The sequence below is a fragment of the Spea bombifrons genome, chromosome 11, assembly GCF_027358695.1.
Source record: "Spea bombifrons isolate aSpeBom1 chromosome 11, aSpeBom1.2.pri, whole genome shotgun sequence".
In the NCBI taxonomy this organism is placed as follows: domain Eukaryota; kingdom Metazoa; phylum Chordata; class Amphibia; order Anura; family Pelobatidae; genus Spea; species Spea bombifrons.
This window is the reverse complement of record NC_071097.1, coordinates 20,130,236-20,155,905: the sequence shown is the minus strand read 5'-3', so window position 1 is coordinate 20,155,905 and position 25,670 is coordinate 20,130,236. Positions and strand designations below refer to the sequence as shown.

Sequence of the window (25,670 nt, the reverse complement as noted above, 5' to 3'; positions counted from 1 at the left end):
CTTCTGACTGCTGTCCCGCTCGCTCGTGATCTTCTGACTGCTGTCTCACTGTACAATCCTTCAGTAGTTGACAATAGAAACAGAGTCACAAGTTCCATGGACATCCTGATGTGATCTAGATTTCTTCCATTGATACATTTAAGTCTCCTCTGGCTGCTCAATGCCTTTAAAACTCATTACCCCATTAACTGCTATGTCAAGCTTATAACTAATTCTACATAAAGTGAATGAGTGTTTATGTTTCACTTTACGAGAAAGTATTTCACAAAACCCACCATCAAGACTATCTCCAGACCTCTGAAACGGAAAACACAGTTTATCATGCATTGCAGACTTGAAAATGTAGAACTCGGAAATCCTAAATGATCTAATTTAATATATTGAATAGTTTTTCACGACTTTCAAAATCCAGACCCATACCTGCAATATTGTAAACCTAGATATTAATAGACTTGTGCATTCATCTTCGGGCGAACATGAAAACGAACACGAAGAGTTTGTTTTCGTTCCGAAGACACGAAGAAAAGAAGAGAGCGGCGGTAAAACGTAGGCGAAGACGAATCTCATTGGTCCCTTCTCCATCTAGCCTATACCTTATCTTCACGGCATTGCAGGAGATTTGCAAATCCACAGGTTCGCCGTCAGGGGTTACAGGGCAGTGCGAGTGAGCCTATTGGTCGCCTGCAGGGACCGCCTCTGGCATCAACCAATTGGTTGATGCCAGAGGAAGACTCTGAAGGTTAACTGGAGACCCTTTGCTAGTTTAAATTTTTAGGTAATTTTGAAGAGGGAGAAATGCTGTTTCTCTCTTTTCACATTGATCCCCATTGCTGCTGATTACACAGAGATCCACATACACGGGCCGGGGGGGGGGGTTATCAGAGGTTTCAGGAGTGTCTGGATAGTCCCTCTGGGAACCTTTTTGTATGTAATATTGTTTTTAGCTGAGTCAGGACTGACACAGTCAGCCCAGAAAGCTCAAACGGTGTAACTGGCCGCTGCTCTCTGCATGCATACACTGAAGGAGCCAGCAGGAAGCTAGCGATTAAAGCCAGGGTGTCAAATTATCTTCTGTATACAGACGAGGAAACATCCGCGCAGGTGCAAAAACCATAAGACGTACTATTACTTCCTCTGTCACCCAGAGCATGTTTCACATGACGTAATAGTACGTCCTGTATAACAATGGTTAAGGACCTCCAAACAGACCAGTATTATACTTGGGAAGGCTCTGGGGTTTTGCTACAGTCTTACCGTGATTGGTCAAAAGTTCCCACTGTGTGGAGTTGACTCATTTATACTCTACATTGATCTGATGATACCTATGACTCCTACTCATCATTTGAACAGAGCCGGCCTTAAGTGTTCTGGCGCCCTGTGGGGACTACTCCTGTGGCGCCCCCCCATTCCAAAAAAGGAAAGGAAAAAAATCTTGTCACAAAACTCCCCTTTCTCACTATCTACCACCTCTGCCCCTTCTCACTGCCGTCCCTCCCTCTGCCCCATCTCACTGCCCCCCCTGCCCCTTCTCACTGCCTTCCCCTCACCCCGTCTCCCTACTTCTCATTATCCTTACTTACCTTGATGAGTCCTGCGGTGGGAGCGGGAGGCGTCTGTCATCTTGCTCTGCCGCTCTGGATGTTAAATAAAGTTAAAACAAAAAAAAAAAAACCACGATGCTTTAATTTAAGTCCCGGGCAGGGGCGCCGAGCGGTCGCTCGTGAAGTTTTCAGCAACCACTCGGCGCCCTTCACTCTCCGTGACTCCGTTGCGGTGCCGGCGTTATTTAACATGGAGGATTTAAATAAAGTAAAAAAACAAAACAAAAGAAAAAAAAACGATGTTTTCATTTAAGTCCCGGGCAGGCGTCCCTGTTAAAATAATTTGGAAAGTTCCCGGGTATGGCAATCTCTGGGTTGTGGGAGTGACATTTAGGCACCCCCACTCACATCTTATTCATACGGTAGCACATGTTTGCAAATAATAGCACAAATACAGTGCGTGTAATGGGCAAGGAATTGTGCCCAAATTACTGCAGGTATTTTTTTATCTCGCCTCGAGACATCACAAGAATTAGCAAAAGTTGGCCAGTTGGGGAAACATCTTGTGCAGATCCACCATGAAATCCATGGGTACGTCGTGCCACGGAATTACACTCCACTCGACAAAGGCTTATTTTAGGCACAATATTATGAGGGGTCCAGGGTCTTCCTGCTGTAACTTCACTCGCTGCTGTATTCTCGGCTGTATATTATTAATCTGTATGTGTGTAGAGTTGTGTGCTTTTTAGCAGTAAAAACATTCTGATTTATTTTGCATTTGGTATTCACATGTTCAGGAAATACTTGGTGTATGCCATGGCAGAGTCATAACTAAAGTTCTTTGTGCCTAGGGCAGCGTCAGAAGTCCTGTCCCACACTGTCGTATACTCTCGCAGAGTGGGGGTGCGGGGGGACTGCTTGCCCCCCCACCTTGCAGAGTCTCGCAACTACCCCACTTTTTAGTTACAGCCCCATGCCGTGCCATGAACACCTATGGAAGGGGGTAAAGCCCAATGCAGTGATTCCTGAAGAAACGTACATCTTTGACTATTTCGCAATGTATATTACTGTTAGTGTCCTTTTCACTCCACGAGGGCCAGTTGGTATAGAAATTACCCATCAATAATGAAAGTGTTAAATCAGATTTTTTTTTTTTACTGATACATATATCTGGGTTCTTATAGCTCCAGCGTTACACTTAGATGACAGTGTTTACTACAATGGGATACGTTACAATGTGTATTTTGTGTTGGCTGCGTTATGAGCCCTCGTCCTTACCGACTAACCCGACGATACGGCAGCGTTTTATTCCCCCACATGTCGGTGACCGGTACGTGTTGGTATGCGGGAAGCATAAATGCTAAATTATTCTCCACATTTTTCGTGTGTATCGCTTCATCTTAGTCTGTCAGATCCTTTGAACGTATATAACACAAAACACATTTATTATTGTTTTCATCTGTATATTCAGTTTTATTATTGTTTTTTTTCACATTCACAATTCTATTGGCTGCCTCTTAGTAAAATGTTTCCCTTTGAATGCATGTTCTGTACCAAGCGCTGTGGACACTTCTGGCTCTAGATAATAATAAATAAAAGATAATAATAATAATAACGTTGCTCATACAGCTGATCAGCAGCATGTACAATGTATATGTGGCCTGGGAAAAAATGGCTGGTGTGTCCGCCTTGCACTAGCCGTTCCTGGGAGGATAATTTGTCTGCAGTGTGCTTTGGCGTACTATGGCTCTTTATGATGTTATTGTTATGGTTTACTCTCTTGCTGCTTCTATGACGTCACCTGCCCAGCTGCTTAAGACACCGACTCCTATTGGCTATTGACTCGCCTCTGCACAGCCTATCACGTGGCTCGCCAAGCTACGGGTGCAGTGTGACATCACTCAGTTCCCGTCTGCTTTATTTTGCTTCGGTCTCCGGAGCCGCCATTACAGGAAGAACCGGACCGAGCCGAGCTGGAGAATACCGGAGTGGGAAAGAACAGGAGGGACCGGACGAGCGATACCGAGGAGTCCGGTCCCGGGAGGGATGTGTGTGGGGGAGGGAGGCCGGCAAAGGGATAAAGCCAGGTGAGACCTCTGAGCTTATCGCGATAGACATCTGACAGTTCCGATATAAACTCGATAGACTCCCTCAGGAAAAAAACATGAGCGCTTTATCACTGGCTGCGAATCGTAGGCCTCACTGCACCAGTAGCAATACACACGGCTTTTATACGTGTGTCACCCTTTAGATTGCAAGCTCCTTGGCCCAGGATTACCTCGCGCAGCACAGGTCTCCCGTCATTTGTTATTGGGTTGGCGTGATTCGCGCTGTCGGTGCATCACGTTATACAGATAAATCTAGTATGGAGGACATAATTCATTAACTTTCTCACTTTCCGGCAACACCTTTGATAACAATGCGGAGTAAGGGGGTGATGTGTGGGGTCAAAGGGCACGATATCCCTGCGTAATCGGGCTGCCGACTCTTCTCATAGCTTCTGCTCTCTGTCAGCGATTGGAAATGAGATTAACCCTCTGTGATCCGGATGCATAGATAGAACCGGGTTCACCTGCTGTAATTGATTGGCAGCTCCATCCTCCTCCCTCTCTGAGGCTGTCAGTGCGGGCGGGCTGGCGGGGGGTGGATCTGGATTAGTGTCGCCTTTATAGTGACACCTCTGATTTAAAGTAGAATTATTTCTCCGGTAACCAGAGCTGGCTAGATCCAAGGGGCTTTATTCGCTAAATGGAGAGTTTGAATCCTCTCGCTTCTCTGTTCATTATCAGGGGCCACCACTAGCAAGTTTTTTTTCCCCAGCGTGAAGGGCAGAGCTGGCCCTGTATAATGATTAATTCAATATCTAAGAGGCTTCTCACTGATTTAACCATATAGTATACAGGGCCGGCGCAGTGCTTACTGTAATAGAGCTACTATTTTAGTGAATAAACCCAAGGAGGCCCAGAAGCCTACATTTGTGACAAGTTATGATGATCTGTTTTCCTTCTTGACTCCTGAGAAAAATATGAAGCTGGTTATTCGCCTGACTCATAGCTTTTGTAGAAAAATGTCCAACCCTGCAGCATGTATCGCTTTTATTATGCTGATAAACCTCCTTTTTGTAAGGAATTCAAACTGTTGACAAATGTCGCATATAATATAGGTTTGGGTTTTATCGGGCCTTTTTGAAGCCTTTATCTAAATTCCGCTTTCATGTGAAAATAAATGTTGGCAGCCGGCATCGCTAACCTGATAACCCGCGTGTATTCTGTATTTGGTGTATGAGAGCCGGGACGTCATGTAATTATCTATGGAAAACTCTCCCAATTAGCATTAAAAAGCAGTCCGAAGAACATGACTTTTGACGCATCTGCTGTCACTGCCTGTCTGTTGACAACCTATTGTTGCTGTAGGGGGATGGGCTGTTGTCAACAGTTTGTTGGGTAGTTTCCACCCGGTCTGACTGTTGCTCGAGGGAATGAGACCCCGTTGGACGTTGTGACCCCCATCACCTGTCTGTGTCATGTTGCCGTACGCATGGCCGTTTATCTTGATCCGTACAATAGCTGCGAGATGGAAGTCATCTAATTTTTTTTTTTTAATTGCTGCCAATAAACATTCTTAAGTAGTTAGTCCTCGCGTTGCTGGGATAAGTATTTCATGACGTGTGTGTGTTGTGGTCGGTGCAGTGGAATTGTGGCGTTATTGTATGATCTCATATGTTGAATGGCGTGGGAATGACTCCGGTGGGTTAAATCCCAGGAGCAGGTAGCTATAGCTTCTGGGGCTTTTACTACATGTGCCAAACAAGCTTTACTGTATTTGTTTCTAAATTGTTCACATCATTGTCTATCCTGCCATAGCTGTGCATGGTCTATAATCCAAATGTCACTTTTGTGCAATTTGTATTTATTTTATGGCGATTAGTAGCGTATTCGAATTTACTGTTATGACATGCGGCATTTTCATATAATTCCTAGTCGTTTGCCGATCTTGTCAGTAGTTTATTGGAAATTCCTGTAGTGCCCTAAATCCCATATATTCATATAATTCTTAGTCTTGTGCAGACCAGTCATCCCGCTTTATCGCACTCCCCTCTATACCTACTATATTTATTATTGTTTTATATGATAAACGTTTACATTTTGTTCCTCAATGTTTCATTTTTATGTATAACGCGTTATTTTTTTTTACTGCATTAGAAAGTCTAAACCATGATGGATTTATTTTTATTTATTTTTTGATCTAATGGCTGTGTTGGTTATGGATTTGTGTTCCACAAATCGCAGCATTCCCCGAGGTCACTTCGCACCCGTGTGGGGCCCTCGATCACTAACGTTTTACACTTAATTTGTTTTAACCTGTGTAGGGTTGTGTGGATGTTAATTTAATGTATATGTTTGCGGTATAACCGAGATGAGATGTCAGGAATACACTGGTTGATGATTGCGTTAATAGTGGAGAGCGGCTCTCGTTTCTTGATAAAATCCTTGTTGATGAGGAAAGCTGATGGGTCTCTTCCGCCAGGCGTTGGGTTCGCGCTCGTCTTCAGTGATCTGCTCAGCCTTTACCCGTCCGTACTATTGACATGTTTGCAATTACCCGGCACAGCAAAGGGATCTCTTCAAGAGCATACCAAATACCAGCGATCTAGTGATTAAAAATGTATTCAGTAACCGAGCCGAAGGTTAAGGAGTCTGTTTTGTGTTGCCCTTGCCGTTGCTGTCTGTGGGATTTGACTTGTTTTGAAACATGGTAACGGCGTCTCTCGCTTATACACCTCTCTCTCTCTCTGTCTGTCTGCGGAATGTCGCGCACGCTGTTAAAGCACATTTACACGTTTAAAAGTCCGTCCCAGGTCCTCGGTGCTCCCCGCTTCTTCTTTCTCGCTTTTATTTTTCTAATTTGGTGTAGCTTTTTTGCTGCTTTTTTTTTTTGTTACTTTTCTCCGTTACCTTTATCAGAAAGCTGATCTGCCCCAGAGCTTTAAGTCATTGCCTGGGGACTCACCACGAGGAAGCTGCGATGAAAGATTTTTCTTTAATCGTTTGAATTAATTAAAAGCATGAAGGAAAAATGTAACCATGGAACTTATAGTGTTAGGTCCTGCTTTTGTACACCTGTATGTGACCTGTTACAGCCAACCACCATTTATACAGGGATGTTCTATGTTGGCAGCCTCCAGTGTATGGTGTCTGGAGATGGGTTCCATGGGCTAGATGAGTAGGGCTCCTTGTATACACTTGTGTCTTATCAACTCATTTGTTAGCCGTCTAGTAGACCAGACTGGCCTTATGTGTTCTTTTGTTTGTTTTTTTACCTCTTTGTCTTTTGGAAGACCAGCTAAACATTGAATAACTTGTACCTCACGCAGCCCATCGCATGGGGTCCACAGAAAACTTTCCGTTTGACCTTTTCTTGGCTCGTGTGGGTTGTAAGAGTTATTTTTATGGTTGACTTATTTTTCCTGTAAGTGAGAATGACCTCTATCACTTAATGTGTTAAGCTGCACCATGTTCTCCATTGCTGTTTACGCCTTGTTTCACAAGCCGCCCCTTATGTTGAAATGGGCCGAACGATTACTTGTTGGTCTTAACCTTCTGGCTTGGTATCTGTGTCTAGCTGATTGATGCATTAGCTGTCTAATAAAACATTAGAAAATAATTCTGTTGTCTGCTTTTTGGAAGCAATAGCTTTTGTTTAGAATGTATGTGACACGCCAGAAATGTCCTCGTTTGTTTCTTAGGAGTCAGCAATGCTTTACGTGTTCTTGGGAGCTTTGGGTACATGTGATCAGCAGATGACAACTGGGGGGGGGGCTGCTCGTGAATTCCCAGAAATGAATCTGAGCTTTGGACAACATGTCACCGGACACAGGAATCAAACGCTCGTCTCATTGAGCCACTTCATCATAAAAAATGGAATCTAGCATGAAAAAGTTAGGACCTTCTTAGACATGTGATAGCATAGTAGCCCCGTTTACATTTCTGCTAATTCAGCTAAATAATGACGTCCTCCATAAAACTTCGGTCAATAGGCCTCTCGTTCTACACCACGGGGGTAAAAAATGAAGTGATTCTGGTGCCAGAGTTGAGTCTTTGTCACAGTCGGCCGGTTGCTGAAGCTGCCATTGCACTAGGATTAATCTTTCTATGTAGCTGTCGGTCAGCTGGTTGCCGAGCCCACCTCTGCACCAGAATTGCTTTGTCTAAATAACCATCGTTTTGGTCCATATATTAGGCAAATTACGTTTGTTACACTCGTTAGAAATGGGGTGTAGACACGTGGATTAGAAATGGCCAAGCAGTACGCATGTTAAAAGCAAACAGAAAAAATAGATATTTGCTTGTCTATCCATTTGATTGAAAACATTAGTGTGAAATAAGTTTTTACCATGTTTGGTGTGGTATTTATATGCAGAAATTGAAGAGTAGATGTGTACAGTCAAAAGATTGCACCATCCGGTATAAAATACATGTAGCTTCTATATTTAGAAAAACAAACCTATTTATAGAGGACTATGAGTAGTAAAGAAGGTATTGGGTGCCACGTGCATATCTTTGTATCTGAGCAATACAAAATACTTTAAAGAGACCGTCTCGTGTCCCTGGCACCCCAGCTGTAGAAGAAAACTGTGAATACTTTAAAATTCTTTTAAAACACGACACAGAAGGTTGTCATTGTTTTGTTAGAATTATTTATTGATTTTATATTCTTCCTCCGTGATCTGAAATGTCTTCCCGCTGACTGGCTGCTTAAGATGTCAATCAGTGACTAGAAAGTGCTCCCATCTGAAATCAATAGAAACACTTTAAACATACTCACTCGGGTCTAACAAACACGCGCTGGAGACGCGTCCGGCCGAAGGAACCTCTTTCAGGGTCTTTAACTGGGGAAGGGGTCATAAATCAAATGCATTTGGGGGAATTGACCCACAAGTGAATTTAAAGGGACCATGGACTTATATGTATTAAAGTGCACATGTTGGAGTGTCCCCTTAACTTTAAAAATACATGAGTATCTGTGGGCTAACTTTTTATGGGCCCCAGATGCTTACAAACTTGTTATAAAATGTTAAGAACCCATGGCTACCTGGCTCCTGGGGCTTGCCAAGATTAGTTATAGATTTGTGACCTTGTTTGAACAGGTCCGTCCACGGAGTCCAGGTTGTTAAGCCCTGTTTACCCGTTTCACAATAAATTAATAATACTGGTTACCTGGTACGGGGATGTCTCCAGTAGAAGGTAACAGTGTTGTTAGCTCTTGTATAAAGCCTCCCTATATGCCCTGCACCAGCCATATACAAACACCCATTCACTGTATCAGTGACCCTTCACACTTCATCCGGATTGTCCTAAAATCCTACTTAAATGAACAGGTTTTCACTAATTGATCAAATGGCAAGAGAAAACCGTAAAAACTTGAAAATGCAGTGCCTCATTAAGTGGAACTGCACCTATAAATCCCTCACAGACCTAGATTTCAGGCAATTTCTTTTGCCCAGATGCCATTGGAGCTAATCTCTTCTCGTCGCGGATTTTAACTCTCTGCCTCCCATGATCCTTTAATTACTGGCTCTGTGGTGTGGGTCTGCTGATGCTGCTACCGATGAGTTAACAATCTGTACCGTCTACTAAGCTGAGCGAAATCTGCAGAGGTAACTCCAGCTGAGCTGCTTCATGCCAGCTGTGCCACAGATGGAGCTCTGCCCATCTAACGGACCCATGTCCTGAGCTCGCAGAATAGCTGAGCGGGTCCTCTGGGCCGTAAATACTGCTGTGTATTCTTCCTGAAGGTTACAATGAATGTGTGCCTCCTTTTTAATGAGTTCTTACAACGGACACCGTTCTACTGTATTACTCATTGAAATAATGTTTTTTTAATATGTATAAACGACACGTCATCCAAGCAGAGGCTGATGGGACAGTCGGTCTTCGCAAGAAGCCTTAAGGCCCACTGAATGTCCTCACAAGGGCTGTAGTTGCACCATAGTTACAGAGCTTTAGCCAAGTTTTATTCTTTAATACAAATGAATCGGTAGAGAAGACATGTAAATACCGTACATGACCGCATGGCATTATTGAATGGTACAGAGTTGCTTGTTTGGAGATTCATGGCCCATTTGCGGCAAAGGCTTCTTTGTCTTTTTCTACGTTGGTCCAATACAGGGTATGCGCTTTCAATAAAAAGACTCCACACTACACCCCCAGACACTCAGTCTTGTGACATGGTTGATGCCTTCTAATGAGGAGGTGTTACATTCCTTATCCTCAACTGAAAATACAAAGTACTTTAACTGCTTGGCGGTAAATATGCTTCATGATGGGATGGTGCATTGTATCGCTGAAGCATAAGTGGGAGAGAGAAGCGCTTTGGGGGATTTATTAAATTTTTATTTTTTTGCATTACAAGACTATCTAGAGGCTTCTAAATCATTCAAAGGCTGTAGTGAACATTGCAGCCAGCTGTGTATATTTCATATAAATACATAAAGCAATTCAAATACGGTAAGTACAAGGAGAACGGTTAGAACTAGAGGTCATAGGGGTCTGTTCACTAAATGGAGAGTTGTTTCAGATCCTGTACATTATGAAGGCTCATCCCCGGTGAGATTCTGCTGCAGGAAGAGCTTGGCTGGCCTTGTATAATGCATAGTTAAATACGTGATGTCTCCATCCATTAAATTATTCATTAAGCCAGCTCAGCCGTTCTAGTTGGTGAAACCTGCTGCTGTTTGGCTTTTCATAATGAATAGTAAAGTGGGAGGATTAAAATGACCATTTTCCTTCCAACTCTCCTTTTAGTGAATTTAACAAACACAACAACAACAAGTATTTATATATTGCTTTTCTCCCAGTGGGACTCAAAGCACTTTACAGGTACAAGAGAAAAAGAATGAATTATCTGAAGGATTTTGTGCGCACTTTGGGTATTGAGAGAAGAGATGTGTGTGGATCGAAGGGGGCGAGCAGGGATGTTGGGTGTTATTAGCTCTTTCAGGTAACGGGGTCCCTGGTCCTTTAGGGCTTTAAATGACAACACGCCTATCTTAAAGTGAATTCTCCATTTGATAGGAACCCAATGGAGAGACCGTAAAATCGGTGTAATATGGCATGAGCAGGGTTGATTAATAGTCTGGCTGCTGCGTCCTGAGCCAACTGCAGTTTGAAGTCCTTTTTCTGGGAGGCCTACATAGAGTGCACTGCAATAATCCAGACGTCACACATGCATGGATTAGGGTGGCAGTATCCTCTGGTGGGATTAGGTGGGTTTTTTTGCAGCAGAGATTTGACGTTTAAGTGACAAACCACTGTCAAGGAGTACTCAGAGATTTCACGCTTCACTTGACCCGAGTAGCTCTGAACCCCCGAGTTCTATGCTAGTTTGGTTAGTATTCCTAGTATCTGCTCAGTTATCCTTTGTCCTCTGATCAACAGGACTTCTGTTTTATCAGGATTTACCTTTAACCAGCTATCTTGCATCCATTCTAAGAGATCTGCTAGGCATCTGTTGAAAAGAGATGTTGGATCTTTAGTTCCTGGTGTAAAGGTAGAGCTCCGTGTCATCTGCATAGCAGTGGTATCTTGATCCATGTTGTCTGATGATGTCCCCCAGTGGCAGCATGTATATGGCAAATAGAGTGGGAGATAGAATGGATCCTTGTGGTACTCCACACGTTACACCCTCGGTGACCTGTTTGTGAGGAAGGATTTAAACCATGTTAGAATTGTGCCTCCCAGCCCGCATAGGTCTTGCAGTCGCTCAATACGAATCTTATGATCAATGGTGTCAAATGCTGCAGACAGGTCTAGAAGAATTAGGATTGAATGATCACCCTTGTCTCTTGCCATCAGGAGGTCATTCAGCACACCGACCAGGGCAGTTTTACTGCTTTGATGTTTTCTGAATCCTGATTGGAAAGAATCAAAGATATTATTACTTGACAGATGGGCCTCTGGTTGCATTAACAATCATTTTTCAATGTTTTTCCCATACATGGGAAAACCCGAAAGCTTTGAGGCTTTTATGGTGGCCTGGGTGGGCTGAATATTCTTTATTGGACACCCAGTTATATGTTTCTGTTATCTGCTAAATGCTAACATCTGCTAATAGGACTTGCCACGAGTGCCACCCTCTCTGTTGGCTGCAATTGGTATGAAGCAGCCAGTACCTGTGTGTGTATATATAAGTGTGTATGTGTATATATAATTACACCTACAGCATGTATACTTGATGACGCTGCCATATATTTGAGAGATCACCTTTGCCACAGAGGAGCAGGGCATCCCTTAGTTATATATTGTGGATTGCTGTAGGCGGTCGTTGACTGTTTGGGTCCCTGATGTGACTGCGTGTAAAAGATCACATTTGAGTGACATGTTAGCTTTTCACATTAACCGATAATTATGCCTGCCGTATGAGCTCATACTCGTGATGAGTAGTGATGTCACTGTGTGGATACATTGTTTTCTATGTATACTGGTTTGTGGGTGCTTTGCAGTTAGTACTTTTTCCCAGCAATGAAAGATTGACTTCCTGTTAGAGTATTGCCAGGAGGCGCCTGGAATTATCGTGGTCCGGTTCTTACAGGCTTCCTGCTTCTGTTTGGATTTTGAATGATTAAGATGTATTTTAAGAGTACGGGCTGAGAAAGCTTGGATTTCCTCCTAACCTGCACACCCAGTCTATGTTCTGTTCCGCTGTGAATAATTTAGGAGATGGAAGTGTACTCTTCTCAAAATGTTACACTACTAGTATCTGCAATCATCATAAGTAAAAAAAAAAAAAAAAAAAAGTCAGTAGTTACCCTTCATTCAGAAACTTGGCAAACTTGTCATCACTTAACTTTTATCGTGAGTAACCATAAATCCTATATTTTGTTGCTGAAAGTGGAGTTGGCTGTGTGTGTGTGTGTGTCTATAGATTGCAATCATTTGGCAGGAAGAGTCCTTTTGGAGGACACTCTCACTCTTGCTCACACTCACTCTCACTTCACCTTGCATAAATTGCTCATTCTTTAACATCACAAGAACATTCATGCTGGAGGGATATTAAACGGTCACTTTAAGGGCGAAGGTATTCTGCAGATTTTAAAGTATTGCGAAAAAAAAAATCTATTTCTTGCTCTACCAAGCCGTAGATTGTTTGGCAAATTGTGCTATCTAGGGAAACCATCACTTACATCCCACAAAAACCACATCTCTGCAACTAAGTGCAACTTTTACTGATGCTTCAAGGTGATCACCCCCCTCCCAAGATTAATAAAGGGTGTACAGTCTAAAAATTCATTTAATTTACATAAGCATTCTTCTACTTTTAGTTCCCCACATAGGATTTTATATAAATATATGTGTGTTTTGTGTTCATCTCCTTGAAGAGCCCACCGTTGGGGTGTGTAAAGTATTCCAGTGTTGTGGATATTAACTAAATAGCGAGGTCAATTACCACATGGAATGGACTTTAAGTATTACAGATGGCAATGCAAGTAACGGAAGAACTATACACATGGCTCAAAGTACTCATGTAGCGAGGTTATTTACGTGTCTAAGTGTAAACCGTGTCATGGCGAGCGCTCTGCAAGCATAATTTGAAGGTGATCTAACATGTCAGGCAAGACTTTCCTTGCCTTCTCTAGGCAGAACTGCATGAAGATTGCCTTTATACCATGTTTCTCAGGTCAGGCACCTTCAGCAGCCAGCAGTCTTGATCATTAACCTGCTTTATTACAGTGTGCGTGCAATAAGCGTTATTGAATACATCCTTAGCGATTAGGTTGATGGCATCGCTTGCTGTACCGTAACACACGCGCAGAACTCTACATGGTCTCCGTCCTTTCAGAAACCATTGTTTCCTTTTGTCTGACTCTGTGGACAAGGCTGTTTTTGTATCGCTTTGAACTCTTTTCTGTGCAAGTTACTGTACAGATGCCTTCTGGCAACAAAAGATAAAATCATCATGGGACGCATTCCTGGGCTCCCACAATGCAGCTCCAGAACTTCTGTGCTGAAAAGGCCATCTTTTATTTAGTGGACTTGTTCAGCGGGTATGAGGGCGTCTGTGATTTGCATTGGAACGCCATCGCGGCTAGAACTATGCATGGTAACAGACCCCCTTCTGTAAAGTCTCATGACAAGTACTAGCATCCATGTGCTTTTAAAATAAGCCTAACTCAACATCTGTATGATAGCCCCTTGCTTTCCATAGCGGGGGAACCTTAAAACCGTATTCTTTACTTAAGAGTACTCTGGATGTACACTAACTTTGTCTCCCCTACTGCCTGCAGAGCCATCAATTAATAACAGTATGGTCAAAATACACTTTATTTTTTTCCCACTGTAACACAGCTGCACACTACCCAGGATTATATCTTTGCATCCCAATCTCCAGTGTAGATATTTAATCACTTTCCTTTCAGGGTACAATTTTTATTACATTTTCTTTACGGTTTTATTTGTTCACAAACTTTGAATGTTGTGTTTAGAAAAACCTCTACGTTCTAACCACGCCGGAAGAGGATTTGTAATTCTGCATAATAGTTCATAACCAAATATGCCCTTTATTTAAGGAGTAATTTGTTTATTATGTTAAGTTCTAGTTATTTTAGCCCAATCTACTAAACAAACAGCTTGACTTAAAGAATAAGCTCAGTGTAGTGTTTCAGCAGGGAAAGTCACCCAAAACTATCACGACTGACAACAATGACGTCCTCTGTGGACCTGGAGGCTGCCATTAGAATGAAATGAAACCTATTTTTATGTGATGCTAAACTATATTTTTTTCTGTGTACAACACTGTTTAATTTTGAAAGAAAATGTTTTTCCATGAGGCTTCCCCTTTAACCCCTTAATGACAAAGCCCATACATGTGCTGGCTCACAATGCATTGTCCTTAAGGCCCAACAGCTGTGGAAAAAGCATTAATAGCAGTTAGTTGAATGTAAACACTGTTAATGTTTGTGTATGACATCATAGAACAAGTCTTAGCATTAAACTTGTTTCACCATTGGCGGTCTATATTAAATGCCTCTAAGGGCCCTTTTGGCTAAGAATTCCATGCATTCCGAGGTCTCGTCTGTCACCGATCCGATATTTTGCATTGTTTCCACAACTTGCTACAGCTGGAGTGTTCTTTTCCTGTATGTGCCGGGTAGAGCCGTTATACGCAGGAATGTGACACTTGTGTGATTTATTCAGCGCTGGCAGAGAGGGTTTGTTCTTCAAGTGTTTGGGTTGTGCTTCTTGTCAGATGAGTTATTTAGTCTTCATCAGGAGTGTGTTTTTCAGCTTTGCTTAACCCATTCAGTCAAAGTATTTTGACCAGCCTATCAGGAAGGGTATCTGTAACATACATACATACATAATAATAAACATGTTTAATTACACGTTAACAGCAGTGCTTTGTGTATTTGCATCTATGATGTAAGCTTATGCAATGGGAGGTTGTTTTTGCATCTGTGAAGCAATATGTTAGGTGATGCGTGTGAAAGCTACATGTTCATTAACTTCTGGTGGTTGCAGGTTTCTGTTTTATAATGGGGTTCATGTTATTGAACTCCCCGCCAGCACTATGCATCCCATCAATTTTGTTTTCTTCTTCTTTTGCATTCAGTCTTCGCTGGCTTCACTTTAACTTCTTTTGTCACATTTTGTTTCAGCTTCCTGATAGACAGAACCAGCCTATCTTGGAAGTGCCACGATGACGGATTATGGCATAAAATGGGCTTGTGAGTATTGTACTTATGAGAATTGGCCATCTGCTATCAAGTGCACCATGTGTCGTGCCCAAAGACCCAGTGCTGCCATAATTACAGAGGAACCATTCAAAAGCAGCACCCCTGATGTTACTACCATGGAAAGAGGAGGTGGAAGTCCTTTAATTTGCCCCGATTCAAGTGCAAGACCACGTGTAAAGTCTTATAGCATGGAAAATAGCTCGAAGTGGTCTTGTCACATGTGCACATATCTGAACTGGCCACGAGCCATCCGATGCACACAGTGTTTGTCCCAGCGTAGGACACGTAGTCCCACAGAGTCTCCTCAATCATCTGGATCTGGTATACGGTCCATTCCCAGCCCTATTGACCCATGTGAAGAATATAATGACCGAAATAAACTGAATATTAGGGGTCAGCATTGGACGTGCTCTGTTTGCACTTACGAGAACTGTGCCAAAGCAAAGAAATGCGTGGTGTGCGACCACCCTACCCCCAACAACATGGACGCTATTGAGCTGGCTGATGCAGACGAAGCCTCCTCTATCATTAATGAGCAAGACCGTGCTCGATGGAGAGGTGGCTGCAGCAGTAGTAACAGCCAAAGACGTTCTCCACCTATGTCAAAGAGAGATTCTGAGATGGAATTCCAGAGGATCGAGCTGGCTGGGGCAATGGGCAGCAAGGATGAGCTGGACCTCAAAAAGCTGAAGCAAATAAAGAACCGGATGAGGAAATCAGACTGGCTCTTTTTGAATGCATGTGTGGGTAAGTGATTCAGTTCTTTCTTTAGAAACCTAAAAATAACCTTTTTGTTTTTATACATCCAGGTTATTTGTTTTTTCTTGCTTTCTTAATCACAATATTTAGGCTGCAGGTTTTGCAGCTATCCGGATTTTCTCATTGTTTTTGCTGTTCTGCTTCATATTGCTTCAGGAGAACTTCAGGGATCTCCTTTAAAGAGCTATGGAGTGAGATTGTGCTCCGCTTATGACAATGTGAGAGTTTACGGTACTCCTGGCACATCAGGTGACCCTATCTGGAGATCTGTACACGAAACCCAATGCAAGAATATTCCACACCCCCCCCCCCCATTGGGGTTGATGGTTTGACATAGTAGGCTGTGAATGGGTTTAAACGGCCGTGCCGTCACACATTGCAAACACTTTTTATTTTTCATAGCGCTGCGTTTAGTTTTGTAAAACGTTTCACTTTGTGTCTCCAGCTTGTGAATCATTGTGTTTAGGGAAATGTCTGTAGTAGGCGTATGCTGATGGGGAATCATCCCTTCGGTCTGGTTTCACTTTCTTCCCACTCGTACACCTGTTCACGGCCTAGCAAAGAACGGTTTGTAGCCAGTGTTATGTCATCCCTAACGGAAAGCCTGCAAAGGGCGCTGATATGCTTAGAACAATTATGCCTTTGGTTAAAAAAACAATGTACGTTTGTCAAGTCTTAAAGCATAACAAGAGGAAAGTGTGTGTTGTGCTGAATACAGTCTCTCTGGCTTCTATAAATAGCCTGATGACTCACTGACTTCTGCGTATCCAGTGAAAAGAGCTTGCAGGCGCCACTTTGTTTATTTTTAGGTTTTTCTTTTTTTTTTTTTTTTTTTTTTTGCCTTTAGTTAGAATGTTTTTGCAGTAACTTCTTCTGATATAATTGAATTGTACCCGGCTGCCTCTTCTGAAAGCAGGGAGTATTCTTACCCCATCTTCATCTCGCACACCCGTCCGGTAGCATTCCCATTCTCAGGGAATTCTGATGGTCTGTATCACATCAGTATTTGTTTTCTGATTCACATGTGCATCGTGTCTTACAGGGGTCGTGGAGGGCGATCTCTCGGCAGTGGAAGCGTTTAAGTCCTCTGGGGGAGATATTGCACGGCAGCTTTCTGCTGATGAAGTTCGTCTTTTGAATCGCCCGTCGGCCTTTGATGTGGGTTACACGCTCGTGCACCTGTCTATTCGCTTCCAGAGGCAGGACATGCTTGCTATTCTTCTTACGGAGGTGAGACTTTGTACCGGTCACATCTGCAGTAATCTGAAAATACTCATGCCGCCCATCGCAAGCGACTGCGATTCCAAACTCTTGAAACGTTAGTACCCCTTTTGGCCTGCAGCAGCATGATGGCACAAGTACCGGGGAAAGACTTTGGTTTGATTAATTCTGTACACCCCAGAGCTGATGTCATAGGATGCTCTGCTCCACAGAAGGTTTGTTCAGGACATTTCTGGCAACAAAACTTAAAAGAATTAGGGGGGAAAAAAGCCTTGGCATTGCAATGCCGCCCTTTTGTGAAGCAAGCGCTAGACAGCTGTTTGGGTTTTCCAGAGGAACAGATAATAAAGTAGGACTTTAAAACGCTGTAAACCCCGACTGGTAGACTTGACCTTCGTTTTGGTTTCGCATCGAATAGGTTTTATATGCGTCCTGGAATTCATGTACGGGCTTTAGCGTTAAGCCAGTTAGACGTCAGAGCAGTCGTCTGTGATATCCTATGTTGCTGTATATTGGCCTCAGACAGTAGTATTTTTTTTCTTTGTGTCTCGTCAGGTGTCTCAGCATGCGGCTAAATGCATCCCAGCAATGGTGTGTCCGGAGCTTACTGAGCAAATTAGACGGGAGATTGCAGCTTCCATGCACCAGAGGAAGGGTGATTTTGCCTGTTATTTCCTGACTGACCTGGTAACGTTCACATTACCTGCAGGTATATGTTCATTGTGTGTTGATGGAATGTGTGCTCGGTTTAAGGTTGCTTAAGATTTTTTGTTTTTCAAGGAAGTCAACCTCATTTTATGTATTTATTTTGTTTGTGAATCCCCTTCCCTCTGGCCATTTCGGTCCCCTGAAGCAGCATCTCTCATCGTAATTTTTGGCTGCACCTTTTCCAAAGCATTCTGCATGTAAGCAATTGTTTGCCCTGCAAGCTAATGACAATCAATTCATTTCTGTGCAGATATTGAGGATTTGCCTCCTACAGTGCAGGAGAAGCTGTTCGATGAAGTTCTGGACAGGGACGTGCAGAAAGGTGATCACGCATTTACTAAGTGTCATTGGTTGGTCTTCATAGTTGATTTGCTAAAAACACTAAAGGTACTTTTGCTCTTCCTCAAATCTAGAATTAGAGGAGGAATCTCCTATCATTAACTGGTCGCTGGAGCTAGGGACCCGTCTAGACAGCAGACTTTATGCACTTTGGAACCGCACTGCAGGTGACTGCCTGCTGGATTCGGTACTACAAGCAACATGGGGCATCTATGACAAAGACTCTGTGCTAAGAAAGGCTCTGCATGATAGCCTTCATGACTGCTCCCACTGGTGAGTGCAGTAGGAACCGCCTGCCCTGGCTTTTGGGCCTATACATCATGAACGTGCACTTTATTTTTATATTTTTAAATGGAGTATTTGCTCTCATAGTCTGAATGTTTGTATGCTAGGTTTTGAGTGGATGGATTGGAGACTGCATCAAGGATATCAATTTGAAAATCAAAAGCCTCTGTCCTTGTGGCTGCCCCTTCATCTGAATGTGTTGATGGATTCCATCTTTTGAATGGCAGGTTGTGGAGAGAAGACTTATTTTTCTTGCCTTTTCTTTTGTCCAGAAGTGGCAGCCCAAAAATTTCCTGCTGACTTTCTGCCATAGAAAATCAGGACTTGTTAAGCAATGCCAATGAATTACTAAGACATGACACACCCCCAACTTCAATTATAGAAAAAAAAAATCTGTACTGTATTAAGCGCTGTAAAAAAATGAATGGCTGTGACACACACATTTACCACTAGATGGCAGCACACATATGGCGAGGAACAGGAGAAAAGGCATGTATGGGCATGACATATACCCTAATGCCTGTACTGGAATTGTGATATCACCCTTCCGATTTGGCATCTGCAAGCAGTTATTTTTTAATAAAGCGCTTACATACTGTAAATGAGTGTTTTCAACTGCATGTACGTTTTTTACTCTGATCAGGATATAATTAACGCGCACGTGACAGCAATTACAGCCATATCCTACATTAACTTACACAATGGGGTCCAGACCATGTATGTAAAATGTACTTAAAGTAAAGCACTACCGTTTTTCACTTATCAATGAATGTACTGCGCAGGAATCATCGGGTAATTTCCATCACAAAATGTGAAACAATCAAAAGATGTACAAAAGACAAACAGGCGTACTGACGTCATGCTGCTATGTGCTCTTTCTCCCAAAGCGAGCGTTGTAAGCGGGAATGGTTGTGGTGTTAAAGTGAAGGTCCTGTAAAACGGGGTATGCGTGTAGTATTTTTATTATTTTGTGAAATATACTGCAGTTACATTTGTTCTCACGCAGATGCCCTCACCCTTTTCTCCTTCTTCCTTTTTTTTTTTGTACCCTCTGGGATTGTAACAGGTTTTACAGCCGTTGGAAGGAGTGGGAGTCTTGGTATTCTCAGAGTTTTGGGTTACACTTCTCTCTACGAGAGGAACAGTGGCAGGAAGATTGGGCTTTCATTCTGTCATTGGCCAGCCAGGTAAGAATGAGGTGTCTTGTGTTTTCTGCTGGCTAATTTGAACAAAAATAATTTACACTAAACATGGCAGAGCCCACAGATTTGCATTCTTACTTCATCCTTTTAAGTGGCATAAAACCCATAACATTACCTTTTATTTATTAGGTGCCAACAAATTTACACGGCGCTGTACAATTTAAGTGGGGCAGGTAATGCATAGATAACAAATATATATGTATACATAAAGACACAGGTGATGTTGAGAACCCTGACTTTGAGCTTGACATCTAAGGGAGTAGTACAAGTAACGGGTAACAAACAAAAGGAAGGGTGAAAAAAAGGTAGTAGCTATGTTGTAGCAGTAATTATGTATTACTGAGCACATGTTGGGGTGTTTGGCAGTGACAAATACCAGGAGCTATAGATTTATACTTGATGTACTATGTGTGTGAAAAAATTACTACCACAAACTTTGACAAATGCTGGTTGTAAAATTAGTCCATGGAAAGAGTAATGTGAAATACCCTAAGGTGTCTGGTTTTCAAAAATATTGATATATGATTTTATGATTTGGCTGGCTTCAAAGATCCTGGGGGCAGGATGACCAGATGTCAAAATTCCAAATTAGAAAAAATGCACACTTGCCAAATATGGCCTTATAACCCCCACACAACCCAACAAACCCATACATGGGTGGTATTGCGGTACTCGGGAGATGTTGCTGTTTTGACAGCGACATATACTGGGAGCTGTAAATTCATACCTGAAGTACAGTGTGTGTGTGTGGGGGGGGGGGAACACAAGAAACTACTACCAGAAACTTTGACAAAGGCTGGTAGTAGAATTAGTGCATGGAAAGAGTTAAAATATTAGTGTTTGAAATACCCTGGAGTGTCTAGTTTTCAATGGTATGTTAAAAATATATATATATATATATATATATATATATTATTCCTGAAAATAATTTTTCTGTGGGTACAGTAAATGAGCACCACAGAAATGTGTAAACTGTCAGTGTAACAGAATGTACAAATACAAGCAGAGAGATCAGATTGCTGTTTGGAATTTTTTATGCCATATATATATATTTCTAGGGAAACTATTCTGCTAAATACTTGTCTATTCTCCAGTTTTGCTCTTATGTTTTAAAGGTATAATACGTCTTTTCCTTTTTGTGACTTTCCCACCTAAAGCTTTAAATCTACTCCTGCACACTTTATTTTTAGACCGTGCCCTTTCAAATACACGGTACAGGGCAGTTAGGGGATGCGTATGAGAACTACTTTAGGGTTGGTTCAATAGTTCAGTACTGCAGGTTGTTTTAACGAGCTAACAAAAGGCTTTAATGAATGTACATAGCCATTTTACAATGTATGTATTTATTTTGTAGCCAGGGGCAAGCTTGGAACAAACACACATTTTTGTCCTCGCGCACATTCTTAGAAGACCAATAATAGTATATGGAGTGAAATATTACAAGAGCTTCCGTGGGGAGACACTGGGCTACACTCGTTTTCAAGGTATATTTCATCTGTTGGTGTGTGTGTGTGTATGTATATGTGTATGTATATGTGTGTATGTATATGTATATGTGTATATATATCAGGAAAAGGTTGTTTGAAGCTTTTTTGTGCTTTTATGAAAAGAACTGTTGCCTACTGCGTGATAATGAGTTTAGTAAAAGTAATTTTACACTAAAGTAGGCAATAGATAGCACTTCAGATATTGTTGAGCTGCATCTTGTGTAAATGACAAATGGAAACTAGCAGAAATGGTTGTTCTTAGAAATGTGTACTTGTATTACACTGTACAAAAAGTACGCAACAGTTAGCTCATTAGATTCTGTCGGCCTACAACTGTTTTTCAGTCAAGCGACCATTGGTTAAAGTCTGAGAATTAAAGCACTTTGTAATTAAATGGTTCAAGAGATATCTGATGGCTTAACCGTGCTTTGAATTAAAGGCTGTTTCCATAATGAATATAGCATGTGCTTTATTTTCCGACAGACTTCTCCCCAATGTGTAACTTAGGTCTTTCTAGGTCCTGTTTTGAACGTTTGTGTTGGACATTTATGATTCTTCATCTTTCATAGGAGTGTACCTGCCTCTGCTGTGGGAGCAAAGTTTCTGCTGGAAAAGTCCCATAGCCTTGGGCTATACTAGGGGCCATTTCTCCGCTCTAGTAGCCATGGAGAATGATGGCTATGACAATCGTGGTGCTGGTGCAAATCTGAATACAGATGATGATGTTACAGTTACCTTTCTGCCACTGGTAGACAGCGAAAGGAAGCTTCTGCATATTCATTTTCTGTCTGCACAAGAGGTAAGACATTGAAGTCACCTTTTTCTTAATAATGCTTTAATGGATCAGGATTTTAAGTAACAAGCCCCTCTTGCCCTGCCTCCCTTTGCTCTGCACATTGTGTGAAAAAGTATGTGGAAAGACCCAAATATTTAGTTGTCTACTCCTAGTTACTACTACAAAAACATTGTCCACCTGTGAGAAAAATATTCTTTGTGAGCCATTTACCTGACTCTCTCTTCCTTTCTTCCCTTGGGTGACTTTGTAGCTTGGCAATGAGGACCAGCAGGAGAAGCTCCTGCGTGAGTGGTTGGACTGTTGTGTGACAGAGGGTGGTGTCTTGGTAGCCATGCAAAAGAGTTCCCGCCGTCGCAATCACCCACTGGTGACTCAGATGATGGAAAAGTGGTTGGATGGTTATCGCCAGATACGCCCGTGTACGGCATTATCAGATGGCGAAGAAGATGAAGAAGACGAGGATGAGTGAGAAATGGCTCATGCATACAGTCGGAACAGGGTGTGCTGTGTCACAGCTGGCACCTGAGTGCAAGGAACCCTTCCTCGCCTGTCTGGGACCTACTGTGAGGAACGATGCTCCAGAGCATCCAATCCCCGAGGAAGCAGCACTTGTAGCTCTAATGAAAAAAATATTATTGAGACTAAACAGTTTGGGATTTTTCTTCTCCTTTCCCACCCCTTCTATTCTGGGTTGTAAATCTTGGCATATAATGCATGTTCTGCAATAGAGAGAAAAATATCCTGTAACCAGGCCATACCAAGAAATGGGTGGTCACTTTCTGTTTTATTCCTAGTTCCTGACACTTTTTTTTATTTTTACTATTTCATAGCTAATGAGCAGGTTTTTTTTCTTCACCTTTTTAAATGCCTACACATTTAACCCTGGTATTTCTAGATGACTTTAGGGCTGAATATTGCATAGCCACAAAAAAAGCCCAGTCAATGTCTCAAGCAATAAAGGGGTTAATACTTTAATTTTATAATTTAATGCACTAAAGGCCAAAATGTAAATACAGGCCTGCTAGAGTCATGTTTTGGGTTTTTTTTCCTTTTCATACAAGCAGTATTGGTATTGGTCTAACAAAAAAAAAAAAAATCTTGTTTTAATTTCTACCACCACCTTCCCGCAATGTAAAGAAATCTTGTATCTGTTTACTCCCCATGTTGTATTTTTTGCTTTATTTTTATTTTTTTTGTCCCCCCCCCCCCTTTTCAGAAAATGTTATTTGTTCAGGAACACTTGTTCCCTGAACTCACCCTTTAATATGCAGGAATTAGGTTTAAAGCAATTGTGTGCAGTTTGCCGGATTGGGCTTGATTGCGAATGTGACACAAATACATATTCTTGCTGTGAAACCACCTCCTTTTGCAATGCTGTTTGTGTCACTTTGCATTTAGTTCTGTTGAATTGTGTACTTTACAAAAATGTACCGCGTGCCCCATGCTAGCTTGTCACTGCTTGGATGGGACTATGGATGTGAAAATGAGAGATTCTCATTATATAACTTTTCTTTTTGACTCTTGGGAAGATGCTAATGTGGTCATTGTACCCCTTCATTTTCATTTGTTAGGTTTATTTTTTTGCAGTAAAGGAAATGTTTACATCTGTAATGCAGCAACACTAAAGATGCAGAAGTCAGGGGCTAGATTTGTAACAACGCCACTTATTTTTTTGTTTTGTTTTAATTATAATATATTTCACTTCAAAGTGTCTGAAACAGTCTTTTCCACACCCAGATCAATTGTCCATTTCACAAAATAAAACCCAGTTTAGAACACAAAACAAGGACAAGTGCAAGACTATAGGCATTCTACATAGATCATGTAACAGGTAAAATTTACAAGTTAAAAAAAGGATAGTTAATTGATACAAAATAGTTATTTTGTACCTAATCAGATTTTCCTGAGCTGTATGAGATGAACAAACAAGGGACCAACACATCTCATGGGTAAAGGAACAGTAGGTGTCATGGTTGAAGTTTCCATCCACTTGAAGAACAGTCATGCAAATGTCCCAGTATTGTCCATCCACTCTTTCCGAAGCAAGAAGGACAGCTTGTTAGGGGAGACATCAAATGTTATTCTGGCTGAGTGATCTCACTGCTCTGTTGAAAACACAAAGAATAACCCCCCCCCTAGTTTTAGTTGTGTCAAACATGATATCTCAACATCTAGACAAGTTTGGTTTCTCTCTGGTCTTTTTCTCCAAGGTGCAGCATCTGTGTGCCCAGTTTAATGCCTTTTTCTTGGCGAGTGTTGGGGGAAGCAAGCTGCCGGTACCATGAATAGCACGGTGTGTTGAATGCTGGGCGGTTGAGTTGGGGCTCTTGTATGGAATGTGGAAGTTTCCTTTGCGGTTATTTGTGCTCTGATGGCTGGATTGCTGGCATATGGACACCAGTCAGGAGTCTGCAGAGGGAAGATAATACTCATTAGCTATTAGATGTGGTACAAAGAGTTAGCAGTGTCACTTAACACAGGCATAAACTCAAATAAGGGAGTCCTTGTACAAAAACTGTTCTTCTTTGAGCAATAGTTTGACTACAATTTACCTGTAACATATTTTTTTTTTGTCCTTGTGGTTTTGCTATAATTACTGACACTTTCTTAACACATCGGAAACCAGTGATGTCCTGGTACCAGGGTTGTCTAAAACAAAGTGTATATGTCTGTATATGAGTCTTTAGAGGTCTACATTTATCTGTAACTGTGGTATAAGATGGGTAGTGCTGCAAGATAGTGGGAAAAGATATTGGTGCCAGAATGCTGTAGAAGTGTTCAGACTCCTGATGGGTGTAAATGTAATTTCTGTTGAGCCTGAAATGATCTGTTATCGGTAACACGCGCAAACGCAGGATGAGACACACTGAGCACATGACTGTTAACTCGCACGCGGTCACCTCCATTTATATACAAGAGCTGCTATACTTTGTTATAATTCAAATCAAGTCCTTACATGTTGGTGTAGCAACTCGTAATATCCTATCAGTGTCGGCAGTCAAAAGTTATGAATCTTCAGTTATTTCCGTTTTGTCCAACGTGTGTGTTTTTCTCAAAACCCATCTCAACTGCCACCTTGCAATCTCGAGAATAAACCAAGACCTAAGCATTTTAACACCTCAGGCCAGGCGACATACTGCTGTTCGGATGCTGCTCAATGGCAACTTCCATAGGTGTTTCTTTCTAAGTAGTTGCATTTTTATATGCTAATAACATAGAGAAAGGAAGATGGAGATGCACACTACCTAAAAGTCTACTGAACAACAAGGAAGAAAACCTTCAAGAAATTAATATAGCAAACGTAAATCAACATCAACTGCCCCATGAATACTTTTAAGAAGCATAATTACAAAGAATTTGTGCACACAATGGGAGCCGGACTGGGGTTCGGTGGATGTTCTGCATGATTATTACGACCTATATTATCTCTCTGCTATTGTTGATTAGTTCAAACAGCAGTTGTAGGGGAAGGAGTAAACTTCAGGAAAGGAAATCGATTAGCTAATGCTGGATCATCTCTGCTTCCATAAGGTGAGCTTGGAAGAAACTCCAGACATTTACATTGACTACATTGTTAGTTTTCATTTAGTTATGCAAAAA

At 41.9% G+C, this 25,670-nt stretch overlaps 1 protein-coding gene across 1 annotated transcript; it reads left to right on the top strand.

Annotated features, from left to right (window-relative positions):
* Window positions 1-3,435: 3,435 nt before the first annotated feature.
* ZRANB1 (zinc finger RANBP2-type containing 1) lies at window positions 3,436-23,778 on the top strand. Its single transcript, XM_053450437.1, has 10 exons — window positions 3,436-3,628; window positions 15,196-16,020; window positions 17,075-17,262; window positions 17,809-17,962; window positions 18,212-18,283; window positions 18,375-18,573; window positions 19,652-19,772; window positions 21,142-21,271; window positions 21,844-22,073; window positions 22,321-23,778. The coding sequence occupies exons 2-10, from the start codon at window positions 15,237-15,239 to the stop codon at window positions 22,537-22,539; spliced, it is 2,097 nt and encodes a 698-aa protein (XP_053306412.1). The 5' UTR covers window positions 3,436-3,628; window positions 15,196-15,236; the 3' UTR covers window positions 22,540-23,778.
* Window positions 23,779-25,670: the final 1,892 nt, after the last annotated feature.

Excerpts from the sequence above, each read along its gene's own strand:
- ZRANB1 (XM_053450437.1), top strand. The coding sequence starts at position 15,237 with ATGACGGATTATGGCATAAAATGGGCTTGTGAGTATTGTACTTATGAG. Across the intron at positions 17,963-18,211 it reads AACGTTCACATTACCTGCAG|ATATTGAGGATTTGCCTCCT; the intron begins GTATATGTTCAT and ends ATTTCTGTGCAG. Across the intron at positions 19,773-21,141 it reads TTCTGTCATTGGCCAGCCAG|CCAGGGGCAAGCTTGGAACA; the intron begins GTAAGAATGAGG and ends TTTATTTTGTAG.